Here is a 17,117-nt window from a genome sequence, read left to right on the forward strand (position 1 = left end):
CAGACCATTCTCAAGTCATTGAGGCTCCAGCTCCAGGCATACAGAACCAATAAATGTCAAGTTATTTCTAGGAGAGCTCAGCTTTCAGCACGTTGGGGGCTCTTTGTTTCTTATGAAATCCTGGCAAGAAATGAACGCCCAGGATCAAATGCAGGGGGCTGGAGGTAGTTTGGAGAGCGGTGGAAAGGTGCGGGTAGCCGAAGCTCTGCGCGGGTTTCCCAGCGCTCCGGCCGCCGCGCACCTGTCTGGAGTTTGACCCCTGCTGCGGCGTCTCCTTCCCTGAGTTTCCTCTCATAGGCTTTTTCCCGGAGTGTGGGCGGCCCCTTTGCCGAGCGCATAAACTCTTACTTTACCCCCACCCAGCTCCTCCTCCTCCAGTGCTGCCTTTCTCTTTGCTTCAGCCACTTCCTTCCTCAGCCTCTTCCTCTCCAGCGCATTGGAGAAGGTAACCGGGTCCCGACCGACGCGGCGCCAGTTCACAGGGAAAGTAACGAGGCGGAGAGGTGAGCGAGCCCCGGAAAGGAGCGGCTAGGTATAAAGGATGGACGGGCTGTCCGGGGAGGCCAGGCGGCCGGCGAGCGTGGGCTGCGGGTGAGGGTCACGGGTGAATGGCAGAGGGCGCCGCGCGGGAGGGGACCCCGGTGGGCGCGCCTCCCCCGCCCCCACCTCTCCCGCGGACTTCCGCACTCGGCTCACGTGACGTTTTGCCGGTCAGGGGCGGACTGGGAGGCGAGGAGAGATGGCATGATTTTTACCGCGGTGCGACGTGTGCGCTTTGCCCTTGGCGGTGGTTCGAGAACCATTCTTGCAGAGCCGGGTGGGAAGGGCTGGGGTTCAGGGGAGAGGCGTTTGGAGGAAATTGGTGGCGTTAGGGCACTGGACTCTGCAGCGCCGGAGGTGGGTGCGGCACTTTGCACTCCAGGTCCGGGACTAGGGGGTCATGAGGGGACCCTGGCCAGGCAGGGTCCGTGGTAGTCCCGGGACTCCGGGACCCTGGGAGAGGTGGGAGGGCGGCGCTGGCGGATGAGTTGCGGAAACAAAGACTTCCGTGACCTGGCCCTTCTAGGGAGCCGGCTGCACCGCCCCTAAACTGGGGGGTCGGCTTGGTGTCCCCCTGCACTGCACCCGCGCGGGTGATGACCGTATGATGCCCTGCAGGATACAAGGCTTGAGGACCCCCACCGGGAAGAGTCCCAGACTTGGAGCAGGGATGTCCAAATATGGAGTGCGCACGCCAGCGAGGAGGGAGGAAGGGACCCAGTCATCCCACGCCCGGCGCCGGCTGCTTGTCGGTGATTGCGAAGGAGGGCTGTAGAAAAGGGCCCAGCCCTAGTGTGTAAAATTGGCTCCTAGTCCCCAGAGTCCCCGCTCCAGTAGGCTTTGTTTCCTTGGACATTAGACTATCTAAATGTATTGCCTCCAAACTTAAAAAAAAAATACGCTAAGAGAGTCCTTAAGTATGTTCTTAAAGGTGTATTGATGGTGGGCTGGTCCAGCACATGCCCAAGTCTTCCAAGATACTTTCTTAGTGATTTCCATGCACAAAGCCGAATTCAATTTTGCGACAGCTCGAGTGCCAGACCGGCGTCCCTCTGGCTTCCCTGGAGTCCCTCTTCCTTTCTTCTGCTCGAGCTCCGCTGTGGCCTCTCATTGTTCTGGATCTTCTTGCTCGCTGCAGTCCCAGCCTTATGTCCTTGTTAGGAAATGTCACGGCCCTTCCAAGGATTGTGCCATAATGGGTATTTCTCTCCGTTGTTCCTGTCCCCCTTAAATAAGAAATAAATAAAACATGCCAGATTATGCATGCTAGCGACTGTTTCTAAACCTATTATTTTCCTATTTATAGTAGACTAGGCTTGGAGCCTTTCTTGCCTTGTAAGTGCTCTGCCTCAGTAGGTACTCAGCAGGCAGTATTTCATACAAATACAACTCATTATATTTAGTGAATTTACATAAAAGCAAAAGAAGAAGAAAACAGCCAGAATGATGTGGTAGAAATAGCTTTTAATTGTGGCGAGTTAACCCCTCTCAGCCTGTTTCATTATCCATAAAATGGAGATAAGTAATAAATACTTTGCAAGGTTCTTAGAATTACATAAATTAACATAGAGAAGGAAGATGATGTGTAACTAATTATAAAGAAATGCTGGTTGCCTTCACTTTCTTAAAATAGGTTGAACATGATGTCTGCTTAATATAACACAGCGTGCATCTATACATAGTAGAAGGATTTCCTCTTTGATCCCAGTTACTGAAGGAAAGCTCCTTCTGAAGTGTGTTGCTGGTCGTGGGTGGAAGGAGTGAAAGAGGGTGTGAATTTGATCTATTTTCAGGGTGGGGAAAATCAGAAAATCTGAGAATCGGAGAGATCCTTCATCTCCTTGGACATTTTGTGTTCCCTTCTCTCCAGTGAGAATTTCCTTGTCACCCCTCACAGATCTTGCTACTTCTGTATTAATGCCTCCAGGAACACTTTGTTCATTGTTAGGTAGACTGATTGCTAGAGAATTTATTTTTTGGCTCCCAAATCTGCCTTTCTATTACATCTATCCATCCAGCACAGTAGAGCAACGGAGAACAAGAGTATCATAAGTACATTAAAATTGCTTTAGTTTTTGAAAAATATTGGCAGAACTTCTCTATGCTATTTTTATAGGTCATGATCCTTTAAAGTACAAGTGATAGAAACTCAATCAAACCAGCACAGGCTAAAATTGAAGCAGTACTGGTTCTCCACACTGGAAAGTCCAGGGCTTTCATGTATGGGCTCAGTGATTGTTACATGGCTGACTTTCTTTGTGTTAGCCTTAGTCCTGGCAAACTCTTTCCACATGGTGGCCATTGAGATCAGGGGCTGTAAACTACATCTTAGAACCTAGTGGAAGGAGAGTGTCATTTTACTAATAGTTCCAGCAAAATCTCAGGACTGAACCTTACTGTTCTGGATGGCATTGCTTACATTATGCCACAAACCAATCATTCTGTCCCTGAACCTCTTCTGGAGCCTAAGGTGAAGCTACGTGGGGTTATAAGAAGGGGGAGGCTCTCTCCAAACAAAAACTAGATGGCTGCGGTCAGAATGGGGAATGGGTTCTGGGCGGGCAAAATAACAGCTGTCTTCCACACTGACAATAGGTCTTATTCTCATGGCATGGTGTTTAGGACTTCAGCATAGTGGCTGTATACTCAGGGTGTATTTTGGCTTTTTAACAGCTATCTTAAACTGTCTTGAATTGCATACAATGTTGTAGATACGATTTCATCAGTAAAAAGTCGCTAATATTTGGAAACTTAATTTTTGATAATAAGTTTTATGAAGATACATTTATCAGATATTTTGCATTTTATTGCAATCCAAGATCCTTAAATTATAATATACACACGGACAAAAACATAGCAGATGGTAGTGGCACTTTTAATTAATAGCTGATAGAAAATCTGGTGTCCCAATCAGTTTCATTTAAACAGGTGGTATATAGTCATTAGATGTCACTCTTGCTTTTAAAAGCTACCAGGAATTCGTTACAATCCATCTGGATAAAGTTGTTTCTTCCAAATCATCACCCCAAAGGAACCATATACACAACTCTACTTTTGGGGTCCTTATTTTATTTGGGAGATGTATGATTTGAAAAGATTGAATTGATGCATATTCTATCCAGTTGTTCATACTTTCTGACCCGCCTGCAGATATAGTTCCATACTGTCTCATGAAATCAGTATTTCTTTACCTCCTCCCCTGGGTGCCAGTCCTAAAACAGATGTGAGCATTTGTCAGACTCTGCAGAGAGGAGCTTACCTGCTAGTGGTGAATGCCGGGAAACCAGTAATTCCAATGGAGCGAAATGGAGAGGGGCACACCGTGCTGTGGGGATGTACCGTGGGGGAGGTCTCCTATTCCAGGGCTTTAGGGAGGGCTTCCGGGAGGAAATTATATCCAAGCTGGGACTGGGTGTGTGGGAGTTAGCCCCAGGAAAGAGGAATAGTGATAGTCTGGATTGAAGTATTTGGGAAGCCCAGATATGAGCTGGAAGGGCACGTGAGATATAAAAAGAAGCCCCTTGTAGCTGCAACTTAAAGATCAAGGGGGAGGAGAGAGGCTAGACCAAGGGCAGAACTCAGCCCCAGTCCATGGAGGACTTAGTGAACCAAGGAGAGGGTCGGCTCCTGTTATATCCTGGACTCCTCCTCCTCGTCAGATGAATGGTCTTCCTCACAACCTCTCCATTGCAGTCAGAGAAGGACACAGTGCCCCTGCATGTGACCCAGAAGTTATGACTGCACTGACCTGAGGGTATTAACATTGCCTTTCTATGGATGGACCTCCCCCCCGGACTGCAAGCTTCAGATGGGCAGGCAGTGTGTCAGTTTCTCTTGGCATCCCCAGCTACCAGCCCTTTAGGGCCTGCCTTGAGTGGCTACTCTTTTTCTCCTTTGCTTACCTGCTTTTGTTTATTTTACACCCTTTCCCACTTGCTTGCCTGGTCTACTCTTCCCTGTAGTTTCTCCACAGTGCCTCTGACCCACTACGCAAACGGTGTTTGCCACATTGCTGTTCATCACAGGCCTTTCTTTGCCCTTGGAAGGTGAGCTCCCTGAGAGCAGGCAGAGCCTGTGCTGCTCCCTGTTTGTATGTTCTGTGCTCAGCAGGGCTTTGTGAAGGAGACCTACTTAGAGTGAGTAATGGGTGTAAGGAAAATGGACTGTAGAGAACAGAAGCGGGGCAGCTAAGAGGGCAGCTATGAACGTTGAGGTAAATAGGGGTACTCAGTGCCGTATGTATTATGCAAGTATTTTTTTGGAGGAGGGACATGGGAAATTAATAGTGACAAATGTTGCATGAAAAAAAGAAAGGGTGCTTGGCTCGGCGCCTGTAGCTCATTGGCTAGGGTGCAGGGCACATAAACCAAGGCTAGTGGGTTCGAACCCAGCCCGGGTATGCCAAATAACAATGACAACTACAACAAAAAAATAGCTGGGCATTGTAGTGGGCACCTGTGGTCCCAGCTACTTGGGAGACTGAGGCAAGAGAATCGCTTAAGCCCAAGAGTTTGAGGTTGCTGTGAGCTGTTATGCTACGGCACTTTACTGAGGGCAACATAGTGAGACTCTTGTCTCAAAAAGAAAAAAAAAAAAAAAAGAAAGGACGCTTGGATTTGGATGGGCTTAATGGAATGTAGAAATGGTAATAATTTAGACTTACTTTTCTTCTCCCAGGCAGCAATGAATGTGGATCATGAGGTTAACCTCTTAGTGGAGGAAATTCATCGTTTGGGTTCAAAAAGTAAGTATTCTAACACAGAACACAGATAGAATATTTCTCCTGAGTTTGCCTCAGAGCAGGCAGGACTGGCAGTCTGGGGGAGCCTGGAAGGGCCCCCCCAGGACTTCAGCACACATTTATGGCAGCTCTGCCCATAGCTGCTTAGCCAGAAGTGGTATATGGAGAAACTCCTGGAGCTTTGTGGTATTACGACTGTAATACAGAGAGTGGTTGAGAAATTTCATTATTCTTCAAATGGGAAAAAAATTGCCAAGCTTTTTTTTTTTTTTTTTTGAGATAGAGTCTCAGTGTGTTGCTTTGGGTAGAGTGCAGTGGCATCATTTAGCTCACCATAAACTCAAACTCCTGGGCTCAAGAGATCCTCTTGCCTCAGCCTCCTGAGGCGCTGTGACTATAGGTTTCTGCCACCACATTGGCTAGTTTTTTTCTCTATTTTTAGTGGAGACCGGGTCTTGCTCTTGCTCAGGCTGGTCTTGAACTCCTGAGCTCAAGGGATTGACCGCATTGGTGTTCTAGAATGCTAGGATTACAGGTGTGAACCACCAAGCTTCTTTCATCTGGCTGCATTGAAGTCTGGTAATTGCATCATGTCCTAATTTTTGTTTGTCAAACTATTAAAATTCATATTTTCTGTTTTACTCTACCCTCCCTTACACTGTTTCACAAACTTCCAAGTGATTAGGGACTTAGATTGAAATAATACTAAATTGTCTTCATTTTCTGCAAAATCTTGGGTGTTGTACAATCAGGTATTTTAGTATCTACAACTAAAATAAACCATCCTTTAGGTAGTTTTTTTTTTTTTAAATCATCTTTTTTTTTTCAGCAACAACTAGGCAGCTTCTGTGAAGATAGTGACATGTAAAATTGGTAGTATTAGTGTCGTTTTCCTAAATTGTAATGAAAGTTACCATAATACTTGCAGTTTGAAGTATTTGGTACGTCTGAGGCAAGATATACAAGAATTTGGGGAGCATTTTGAAAATGATAAGAACAATAGACATATTCAGCAACAACTAGGATAATGGAACGCGGAGTTTTCTTTTTTTTTACTTCTTTATTTTTTGAGACGGAGTCTCACACTGTCGTCCTGGGTAGAGTGCCATTGCGTCATCACAGCAGCCTCAGTCTCTTGGGCTCAAGAGATCCTCTTGCCTCCACCTCCCAAGTAGCTGGGACTACAGGCACCTGCCACCACGTCCAATTTATTTTTCTGTTTTTAGTAGGGACAGGGTCTTGCTCTTGCTCAGGCTGATCTCGAACTCCTGAGCTTAAGCATTCCACCCACTTCAGCCTCTGAGAGTGCTAGGATGACAGCCCCATGCCTGGCCCAGAACTTCAAGTTTTAAAATCACATTATATAAGTAAAAAACAGCTATAGAAAGTATCTAATAAGAGTTATTTTATCATTACAGCTTGATTGTTCTTTTCTAAAGCCCTGTCTGCTTATGAATCACAGATCCTTTGAAATAATTGGACACATTTTGAAAATTCCAGTAAGCCATTTATATAAAGCACCCCCTCCAATAATTTTCTGTTCTCACTGTAACAGATTACCACAAACTTAGTGATATAAAACAACACATTCACTATCTTAAGTTCCGTAGGTCTGGAGTCTGATAATCAGGGTCTTACTGGGCAAAGATTAAGGTGATGGTGGGGTACCTTCCTCTCTGGAAGCTGGAGGGGAGAATCCGTTTCCTTGCTTTGGCCACTTTCCAGGCTACCCACAATTCTTGGCTCACAGCCCTTTTATTTTCAAAGCCAGAAGTAGCTGGTTGAGTTCTCACCTCGCGTCACTCTGGCCTCCTCTTTTGCCTCTCTCTTCCATACTTAAGGACCCTTGTGATTACATTGGGCTCACCCAGATAATCCAGGATAATCTCCTCCATTTCAGGGACCTTGGTGGAATCACACCTGAAAAATCCTCTTTGCCATGGAAGGTATCCTTTTCACAGGTCCTGGGGATGAGGATGTGGGTATCTTTGGAGGCCATTATTCTTCCTACACTTCCTCTTTTTGGTCTGCTCTAATCACTTTATTTCTACAACACACCTGAGTCATCGTGACTGAAATGTGCCAAGGAAGATAAATGAGGTATATGAAAGTTGAAAGTGAGTTTCATTGTAGAGTTAGTTAATGTTTGTTGAGCCTCTGTATAGTATATTCCAATCACCATGTGAGTATGGGTAGCATAAGGTGTCTTCCTTTTTTTTTTTTTTTTTTGGCGATAGAGTCTCACTTTGTCCACCTGGCTAGAGTGCCATGGTGTCACAGCTCACAGCAACCTCAGACTCTTGGGCTAAAGCAATTTTCTTGCCTCAGCCTCCCAAGTAGCTGATACCACAGGTGCCTGTCACAACGCCCGCCTATTTTTAGAGACATGTCTTGCTTTTGCTCATGCTGACCTCGAACTCTTGAGCTCAAGCAATCCATCAGGCTCAGCCTCCCAGAGTGCTAGGATTACAGGCATGAGCCACCACATGTCTTCCCTTTCCTCAAGGCTCTTATTACTGAACTGATGAAAACAGATAAATATTCACGAGGCAATTATCAGAAAAAATGGTCAGAATTTGGATGTGCTGACAGTCAGCATGGTTCCAGCAAAATAGATTATTGAAAGCTGTAGTAGTCAGGGGCACTTAATTAGTCCTGAATCTCAGGTGGGTCAGTTAGGTAGGGTAGGTTTCTTCCTCAGTTCGGGAGGAAATGCATGAGCTGAATTTGGAATGGGAATGAATGTAATGTTTGCAGAGAACCCCGAGCAAACATTGGACAATGTAATTTATTTGTTCCATAATCAAACCCATGAGCCAGCTTTCCTAACTATTCCCCCTCCCCCCACTTCACCATACCCACTTTATGAAAGTTTGGTAAATCTTATTTTCTGTAGTGATGCTTCTTGTGTTTCTCCTCTCATAATCTCAGTTTGTCTGACCTTAGAAAGGTCATGCTACTTTTTGTTTTTGAGATATTACTTTTATTAATTCGATTTTTAAAAATTTATTTCAAATTTGAAAAAGACCTTGCTCTATTGAGGCCGCAGGAATTAGAAATATCAATAAAATTCTTAAGTCAGTACTTTGATGGTGGAATGAGACTTGGCATATACATAGCACATAAATAAGATTCCAAATGACAAATAAGCATTTCCACTTATAAATTGCAAATTTTGATTTTGCTGTATAAATTGCCATTGCTTAAAATTGCTCATTTTACTATATGTGATAGCAATATCTAGACACATATAGTATTTTTTAATTTCTTCTTCCTCCAAAGTTTTCAATGCTGAGAAAATGTAAAGAATACAAACACAGGGTGCTGCCTGTGGCTCAGTGAATAGGGCGCTGGCCCCATATACCGAGGGTGGTGGGTTCAAACCCAGCCCCGGCCAAACTACAACAAAAAAATAGCTGGGCATTGTGGCGGGCGCCTGTAGTCCCAGCTGCTCGGGAGGCTGAGGCAAGAGAATTGCTTAAGCCCAGGAGTTGGAGGTTGCTGTGAGCTGTGTGACGCCACGGCACTCTACCCAGGGCCATAAAGTAAGACCGTGTCTCTACAAAAAAAAAAAGAATACAAGCACAGTAATTAATATACTACTCAATCATGACTATTCCTTGAACTGTATTGGTTCTAAAATAATTTCTGAATATTAGTTTGGAGTTTATATGTATGTATATTATTGTTTGGATTATTATTATTATTATTATTATTTTTGCAGTTTTTGGCCGGGGCTGGGTTTGAACCTGCCACTTCTGGCATATGGGGCCGGTGCCCTATCCCTTTGAGCCATAGGCGCCACCCTATTGTTTAGATTATTAAAGACGTTAAGGGAGTAGTTCCGAGGCCAATTGCAGTGGCTCATGCTTCTAATCCTAGCACTCTGGGAGACTGAGGCAGGTGGATTGGGTGAGGTCAAGACCAGCCTGAGCAAGAGCGAGACCCTATCTCCACTAAAAACAGAAGAAAACTAGCCAGGTGTTGCACCTGTAGTCCCAGCTACTCGGGAGGCTGAGGCAAGAGGCTCAAGAGTTTGAGGTTGTTGTGTTCTATGATGCCACAGTACTCTACCCAGGGCAACAGAATGAGACTCTATGTCAAAAATGAAATGAAAGGTGTGGTTTCAAAATTTTGTAGGATTTTCTTTTTGCATGTCAGCCTACTGTTTATTAGTCAGATTCAATTGGTTTTTAAAAATTCTAACATTTACACCACTAGAGGAATGTCATTATTCTACTAGGGCAAACTGAAATTCCACTTCAAAATTAGCAGTTTTACACATTAGAAAAGTTAAGATAATTATCATAAGGCCAGGTGTGGTGGCTCAGGTTTAATAATCACACCTATAATCCTAATACTCTGGGAGATCAAGGTTGGTGGAGTTCAAGACCAGACTGAGGAAGAGTGAGATCCTGTCTCTACTAAGAATAGAAAATACTAGCTGGGAGTGGTGGCCCATGCCTATAGTCCCAGTTACTCAGGAGGCTGAGCAAGAGGATCACTTCAGCCCAAGAGTGCTGTGAGCTATGAATCCATGGCACTCTATTCAGGGCAATAGAGTGAAACTATGTCTCAAACAAACAAAAAAGGTAATTATCATAACTTCTATAAGAATGAAAATACTGGCTGGGTGCGGTGGCTCACCCCTGTAATCCCAGCGCTTGGGAGGCCAAGGTGTGTGGATTGCCTGAGCTCACGAATTTGAGACTAGCCTGAGCAAGAGCGAGACCCCATCTCTAAAAAATGTTATGGCTGGTGCCTGTAGTCCCAGCTACTTGGGAGGTTGAAGCAAGAGGATCATTTAAACCCAAGAGTTTGAGGTTGCTGTGAGCTAAGACGCCATAGCACTCTACTGAGGGTGACAAAGTGAGACTCAAAGAATGAAAATACTTCTAATATGCAGCTTCATCAGGACACCTTGACTTTCTTGTTCCTAATAAAAGACTTACTGAGTTGGAAAGCATGTATAGAGATATGTTATCTCCTGACACGTTATAGTGAATTATTTAAGTTGTAACTGGAGTAATTTTGACCAATCTCTGTATGATGTATGAGCTCAGGCTGGAAAATGATTAATTTAATTTTCTGTTTCATTTAAAGTCAAATTCTTTAAAGTCTCATTTTTCATCTAGTGAAAAAAGATTAAATGGAGAAAGATGATGTGGAGATTTAATTTCTTTTATTCAACAAATATTTCTTGAGTATCCTCTTTGAGTTCAAATGATGGAAATGTAGAATTAAACAAAATTCCATTTCAGCCCTTTAGGTCCTTTTTAGGAAGCTGAAAGACAGATATGTTGGAAGCATGTATTGGGAAGTGATGAGGAGCATGGGCCCTGGGAATAAATCTTACCTCCTCTAACCACTTGCTTTGTGACCTTTGGCACATCACTACTCTTTTCTGTGTCTGGGCTTTTTTATTTGTATGATAATAATAATTCTCTACTTTAATGATTCAAAGCTGTATTTTTCACATTTTAAAATCTCTAAAATAGATCAGCTCTGATGGCTCACGTGTGTAATCCTAGCACTGTGGGAGGCCAACGTGGGTGGATAGCTTGAGGTCAGGAGTTTGAGATCGGCCTTTGTAAGAGCGAGACTTGGTCTCTACAAAAAATAGAAAAATTAGCTGGGTGTGGCCTGTAGTCCCAGCTACTCAACAGGCTGAGGCAGTAGGATCACTTAAGCCAAGGAGTTTAAGGTTACAGTGAGCTATGATGCCACCACGGCACTCCAGCTGGGGTGACAAGAGTGAGACTCTCTCAAAAACAAAACGTCTCTTTAATAAGGACACATCTTATAGTACATGGTATGCTACAGTTAAATTGGCAGTTTAATTGTAATATAAAATAATGGTGCTTATTGTAATCAATTGTGTCTTATCTTCCGTGAAATGAGGATTGAGTGAATTTTAATGACTATGAAATACATTGAACAATTCTAGGAACATGGGAAGTACTCAATAAATGGTAGCTATTATTATTGTAATTGATAGTGCTTTGATAGATACATAGTGTTATAAGAAGCATTAATAACTATTAATTCTACTGAGGGAAGCATGGGGAATTTCTCAGGGAAAGTGACATTGAGTCCATTCTTGAAGGAAAAGAATCTAAGAAGGGGAAAAGGTCTGGGATGCTGGGCAGATAGCTCAACAGGGGCAAAATGACAAAAGCAGGATCTCTCTTGTCACTTGGGCACAGTAACTTATGATGACTGGATCAAAAGGTGCATGGAGCAATGGCAGAAGACCAGGCAAGTAACAAATGTAAGGCCAGAGGATGGAGAACCTTGTCTGAGGGGCCATGAACTTCACTTCAATTTGAGGCTGATAGGGACCCATGAACTTCACTTTAATTTGAGGCTGATAGGAACCCATAGCAGAAGAATATCTAAGAGGTTTGCATCTAATAAAGTTTCCTCCACATTTTTTATTCCACACCTATGTGGAGGATGTAGTGGGGGGCAAAAATGGAGAAAAGGAGGCCGGTACGGAGTTATCTGTTTCTGGCTTGCAGTTTTCTGGCAGAGAAGGAATTAGGGCCTGAATCAAGGAATTGTCGTTGGACAGGAGAGGCTGGAGCTGCAGAGGACATAGAGACAGTGGAAGCCTGGACACTTGTCGGGCCGAGGGGTGGGGTCAGGCGATTGCCAGGATTTTCACCAGGTTTCTGTCTCTGGTGCTTTTCAAAAATTTAAACTAAGTTGAGAATTAATCCACGCTGGATACTCCATAAAGGACTTCTTTACATCCGTTTTATCTGTTAATTCTTTTTTGTTGTTGTTGTTTTTGTTTGAGACAGAGTCTCATTCAGTAGTCTCTGGTAGAGTGCTGTGTCATCGTAGCTCACAGTAATCCCAAACTCTTGGCATCAAGTGATCCTCCTGCCTCATCCTCCCGAGTAGCTGGGACTACCAGCTCCTGCCACAACACTCAGCTAGTTTTTCCATTTTTAGTAGAGGTGTGGTCTTGATCTTGCTCAGGCTGGTCTTGAACTCCTGAGCTCAAGCAGTCCACCTGCCTCAGCCTCCCAGAGTGCTAGGATTACAGGTGTGAGCCACCACGCCCAGCCGTATCTGTTAATTCTTGCAGTGTTCTTGTGAGGGATATTTTTACCATTATTTGATGGATGGGGTAACTGAAACTCAGAGATGTCAGGCAAATCCTTCAAGCTATACTGCCTTATACCCATCCGCTCCACTGACGTCTGTAATCAGTGGCATCTTAGACAGTTTACTTCAGGTGAGTGAATTTCTCACGCTAGTCACTGCTTCCCCAGCCACAGTGTGTGCTGGGCCCTGCGCTGCATGCTTTAAAATCCTGTCTTTCAGTGGCCTGGTGAGGGAGGAGGAAACCAAGGTGCAGGGAACTTTAAACAGGTTGCCCAAGGCCAAACAACCAGTTGGTTGCAGAGATTTTCACTGAAGACTGTTAGGTTTTTAGAAAGTTCCATGTCATCATCCCCTTTATTTTTTTATTTTATTTTATATTTTATTTTATTTTTGAGACAGAGTCTCAAGCTGTTGCCCTGGGTAGAGTGCTGTGGTGTCACAGCTCACAGCAACCTCCACCTCTTGGGCTTAGGCGATTCTCTTGCCTCAGCCTCCCAACTGGCTTGGACTACAGGTGCCTGCCATAATGCCCAGCTATTTTTTTGTCGCAGTTGTCATTGTTGTTTTAGCTGGCCCTGGGCCGGGTTCGAACACTCCAGCCTCCGTGTATGTGGCCAGCACTGTACCCACTGAGCTATGAGCACCACACCCTTTATTTTTTGTAATGAAATAATTTTTCGAGGCTGAGGTGGGTGGATTGCCTGAGCTCACAGGTTCAAGACCAGCCTGAGCTAGAGTGAGACCTCATCTCTAAAAATAGCTGGGCATTGTGGAGGTCACTTGTAGTCCCAGCTAGTTGGGAGGTTGAAGCAAGAGAATCACTTGAGCCCAAGAGTTTGAGGTTGCTGTGAGCTATGACACCACAGCTTTCTACTGAGGGTAATAAAACGAGACTCTCTCAAAAAAGAAAAAATAAAACAAATTTTTTAGGTGGACATGGTGGCTCATGCCTGTAATCTCAACACTCTGGGAGGCCAAGGCAGATGGAATGCTTGAGTGAGCTCAGGAGTTTGAGACCAGCTTGAGCAAGAGTGAGACTCCATCTCTAAAAATTGCCAGGCACTGGGGTGGGAAGCTGTAGTCCCCAGCTACTTGGGAGGCTGAGGCAAGAGGATCTCTTGAGCCCAAGAGTTTGAGGTTGCTGTGAGCTATGACGCTATGGCACTCTACCCAAGGTGACAAAATGAGATTCTGTCTCAAGAAAACAAAGCAAAACAAAATTTTGTTTTTAAGAAAGAGTCATCATCATAGCTCACAGCAACCTCAAACTCTTGGGCTCAAACCACTCTCTTGCCTCAGTCTCCTGATAACTGGCATGTACTACCACACCCAGCTAGGGGTCTCACTCTTGCTCAGACTGGTCTGCAACTCCTGAGCTCAAGTAATCCATCTACCTCAGCCGTCCTCCCAGAGTGCTAGGATTACAGGTGTGAGCCACTGCACCCAGTCTATCTTTATTTTCAATGTCTATAAAAACTGGCCTCCAAATAAGATAATTGTGGCCTCCTGTTAGATAACATTTCTGGGCCTGCCACAAGGAATTCATTCAGTGGTCATGATGAATGGCTGAGGAATACACTTTTTTTTCTTAGATAATGTGTCGCTTTGTCACCCAGGCTGGAGTACAGTGACACAAACACAGCTCACTGCAGCTCCAAACTGCAAGGCTCCAGCAATCCTCCTGCCTCAGCCTCTCAAGTATCTAGGATTACAAGCACACACCATCATGCCCAGTTAATTAAAAAAAAATGTTTTGTAGGGATGGGATCTTGCTATGTTGCCCAGGCTATTCTCAAACTTCTGGCCTCAAGGGATTCTCCTGGTTTGGCCTCTCAAAGTGCTGGGATTATAACTGTGAGCCATTGCACCTGGCTGGAATATGCATTTTTTAAGGCACTCACTCCCACCCTGGGGATTCTGAGTGTGTTCACACTTCAAGGAATTCTACTTTTGATCCTGGATTTCTTTTTTATTTGTTGTCTTTATTAAATTGACAAATAACATACCGTTAAAAATTTGAAATTGGGGCTCGGCGCCTGTAGCTCCAGCAGCTAAGGCGCCAGCCACATACACAAGAGCTGACAGGTTTGAATCCAGCCGAGGCCTGCCAAACAACAATGACAACTACAACCAAAAAATAGCCAGGCGTTGTGGCGGGCACCTGTAGTCCCAGCTACTTGGGAGGCTGAGGCAAGAGAATCGCTTAATCCCAGGAGGTGGAGGTTGCTATGAGCTGTGATGCCACGGCACTTTACCCAGGGTGAGAGCTTGAGGCTCTGTCTCAAAAGAAAAAAATATATATATTGAAATTGGGAGAGAGAGAAGTTCATCTACAATATTAGCACTGTAGCACATTCACTTTTTATAAATGTTTTTTGGTTCTATGTTAGTTTTTGTCTATGTAATACTAGAGCTAAGAGATAAATGACACATTATATTTATTCTATCACTTTTTGGATCTTTTAGGGAAGAGGAAACATTGAATTTATGCCCGTGAAGGGTGAAATTATAATCTTCGTAGGACCACAGACAGACGTTTATTAAAGATTTTATAAATTTGCCATACATGATGGCAAGAAACAGACTTTGCATTTGCTAACATTATATTTTTTCAAATTAGATGCTGATGGAAAACTGAGTGTGAAATTTGGGGTCCTCTTCCAAGATGACAAATGTGCCAACCTCTTTGAAGCGTTGGTAGGAACTCTCAAAGCTGCAAAACGAAGGAAGATTGTTATGTACCCAGGAGAGCTACTTTTGCAAGGTGTTCACGATGATGTTGACATTATATTGCTGCAAGATTAATGTGGTTCACATATCTTTATGAATTGCTGTTTTTTGGTTTCTGGTGAACTGGATTATGTAGTCAAACAACAAATGTTTGCGCATACTTAATGTATTTTTATAGAACTTTGTAAACAAAAGGAGACTCATATTTTAAAAGTCTGTCCTTTTTTATATCTTGAAAGAATTTATGTATTACACTGCAAAACAAATAAATCATATTATTTTTCTTAGGAATCTGGCTGGGAAATGAAGGCGATGATCTTTTTTTTTTTTGGAGGGGATAAGGGAATAATTGTTCCATAGATCATTCTTAGATAATTTCTACAGATATTTGACATTCTGCGAAAGCAAGAAGCAAACTAAAGACCAACCCCCATGAAAAATACTATAACGTTTATGTAATAAAGACATGTAACTGTCTTAAAATTGCTTTATTGTCTTATTTTGTCAATCAAGTATTTTTATGTTTCTCAGAATTGAGTTTTTGCATCAAGATTAGGTAGCTGCAGTAAAGTTTATTTTAATTTGAAACAATAATTCTCTTGAAACTGTAGAATTAAAAAAGGAATGGTTAGGGTCATGGTCATGGTTGGACCATGTACTTATTTTGTTGTTGAATATGTGCTTACTGCTGAGTTAGGAAACATGCCTCCAGAAATGTAACCTAAAAACTTCACTCTTATTGGATTAGACCCACTCGAAGCAATATTGATTATGTATAATTGCATGTTGCAGCCTGTCTTACAGGATTTAAAATAATTCAGAGTATCGAGGAAGGTAAAATCAGTGAAAGCCATGATGGTCAGGGAAAGTTACATAGAGGAGGCAGAACTTGCATTGAGGAATGATTGGAACTGATTATCTGGAGGGAAAAAGACGGGATGAATGAGGAGGATGACCGAAGGAAAGACAAAGGGACATGAATCAGCAAGGCCTGAGCTTTTGAAAGGTCGGATGTCACTCTTACCAGAATGCTTGGGGAGAGAGGTGATTTTGGTCTTTTTATTTTTATTTTTTTTTTAAGTAGAAACCGGGTCTCGGCTGGTCTTGAACTCCTGAGCTCAAGCGATCCACCCACCTCTGATCGGTGATTCTTATTGGACAATTAAGGTAGAATGCAGAAGCCAGGAGGAGGAGCCTGAACAAAAATCAGAGCTCACTTTGGCCCTGTGATTTCGGTGGATTGCAGAGTAAAGAAGTGATCAGGCAAGTCAGCTAGAACATTGCTCCGTAATCTCCTGGGGTGATGATAATGAAAGACAGAGAAAGAAAGAGCTCCAAGCACATTTTTAAACAATTTGAAACCCTTTCTCTGTACTCCTTCTGTGGTAAATGACTGGACGCCAGTTCAAACTAGATCAAACAACCACTTAATGGTTACTGCTAACATTTATTGAGCATTGCAATGCTAATTCTCATCTAACCCTGTGAGACAGGTATTGGTATTTTCTCCTGTTTTATAGGCGAAGAAATTGAGGCATAGAAAAGTTAAGTAGCTTGTTCAAGTTCACCCAGATAGAAAGTGGTAGAGTCAGGATTTTTAAATTTGACTCACCTAACTGGCAAGTCTAGGGAGGGGATAGATTTTTGAGGATGGCTAGCTTCGGGGACTTAAACAATGTTGGAATTCTCTGTCATTCCATATTCTGATTTTTCTATTTTTAGTAGAGCTGGGGTCTCAATCTTGCTCAGGCTAGTCTCGAACTCCTGAGTTCAGGTAATCCACCCACCTTGGCCTCCCAGAGCGCTGAGATTACAGGCCTGAGCCACGGTGCCCGACCTACTATTTGTTTAATGTCTTCTTGGAGAATATCAGATGGTGTTTCAAAGTTTCAAACCCTTCATCATTTAACATGTAATAAATATCTTCCAGAAAAGGCATATTCATGTGATTATTTAGTTATTTGGAGAAAATTGATAGATTAGCATTCCT

At 43.5% G+C, this 17,117-nt stretch overlaps 1 protein-coding gene across 5 annotated transcripts; it reads left to right on the forward strand.

Annotated features, from left to right (window-relative positions):
- The first annotated feature begins 349 nt into the window (after window positions 1-349).
- ABRACL (ABRA C-terminal like) lies at window positions 350-15,612 on the forward strand. Of its 5 annotated transcripts, none has more exons than XM_053592341.1 (4): window positions 352-532; window positions 4,503-4,586; window positions 5,218-5,284; window positions 15,018-15,612. In XM_053592341.1, the coding sequence occupies exons 3-4, from the start codon at window positions 5,224-5,226 to the stop codon at window positions 15,200-15,202; spliced, it is 246 nt and encodes an 81-aa protein (XP_053448316.1). In that variant the 5' UTR covers window positions 352-532; window positions 4,503-4,586; window positions 5,218-5,223; the 3' UTR covers window positions 15,203-15,612. The 5 variants fall into 5 exon arrangements, with proteins under 5 accessions (XP_053448319.1, XP_053448317.1, XP_053448316.1 ...); XM_053592339.1 differs by having other exon boundaries at window positions 352-503; XM_053592344.1 differs by lacking the exon at window positions 4,503-4,586 and having other exon boundaries at window positions 350-532.
- Window positions 15,613-17,117: the final 1,505 nt, after the last annotated feature.

Source organism: Nycticebus coucang, chromosome 5 (genome assembly GCF_027406575.1).
Source record: "Nycticebus coucang isolate mNycCou1 chromosome 5, mNycCou1.pri, whole genome shotgun sequence".
NCBI lineage: Eukaryota > Metazoa > Chordata > Mammalia > Primates > Lorisidae > Nycticebus > Nycticebus coucang.

Coding starts and splice junctions, on each gene's coding strand:
- ABRACL (XM_053592344.1), top strand. CDS start 5,224: ATGAATGTGGATCATGAGGTTAACCTCTTAGTGGAGGAAATTCATCGT. Junction 5,285..15,017: donor TCATCGTTTGGGTTCAAAAA/GTAAGTATTCTA, acceptor TTTTCAAATTAG/ATGCTGATGGAAAACTGAGT.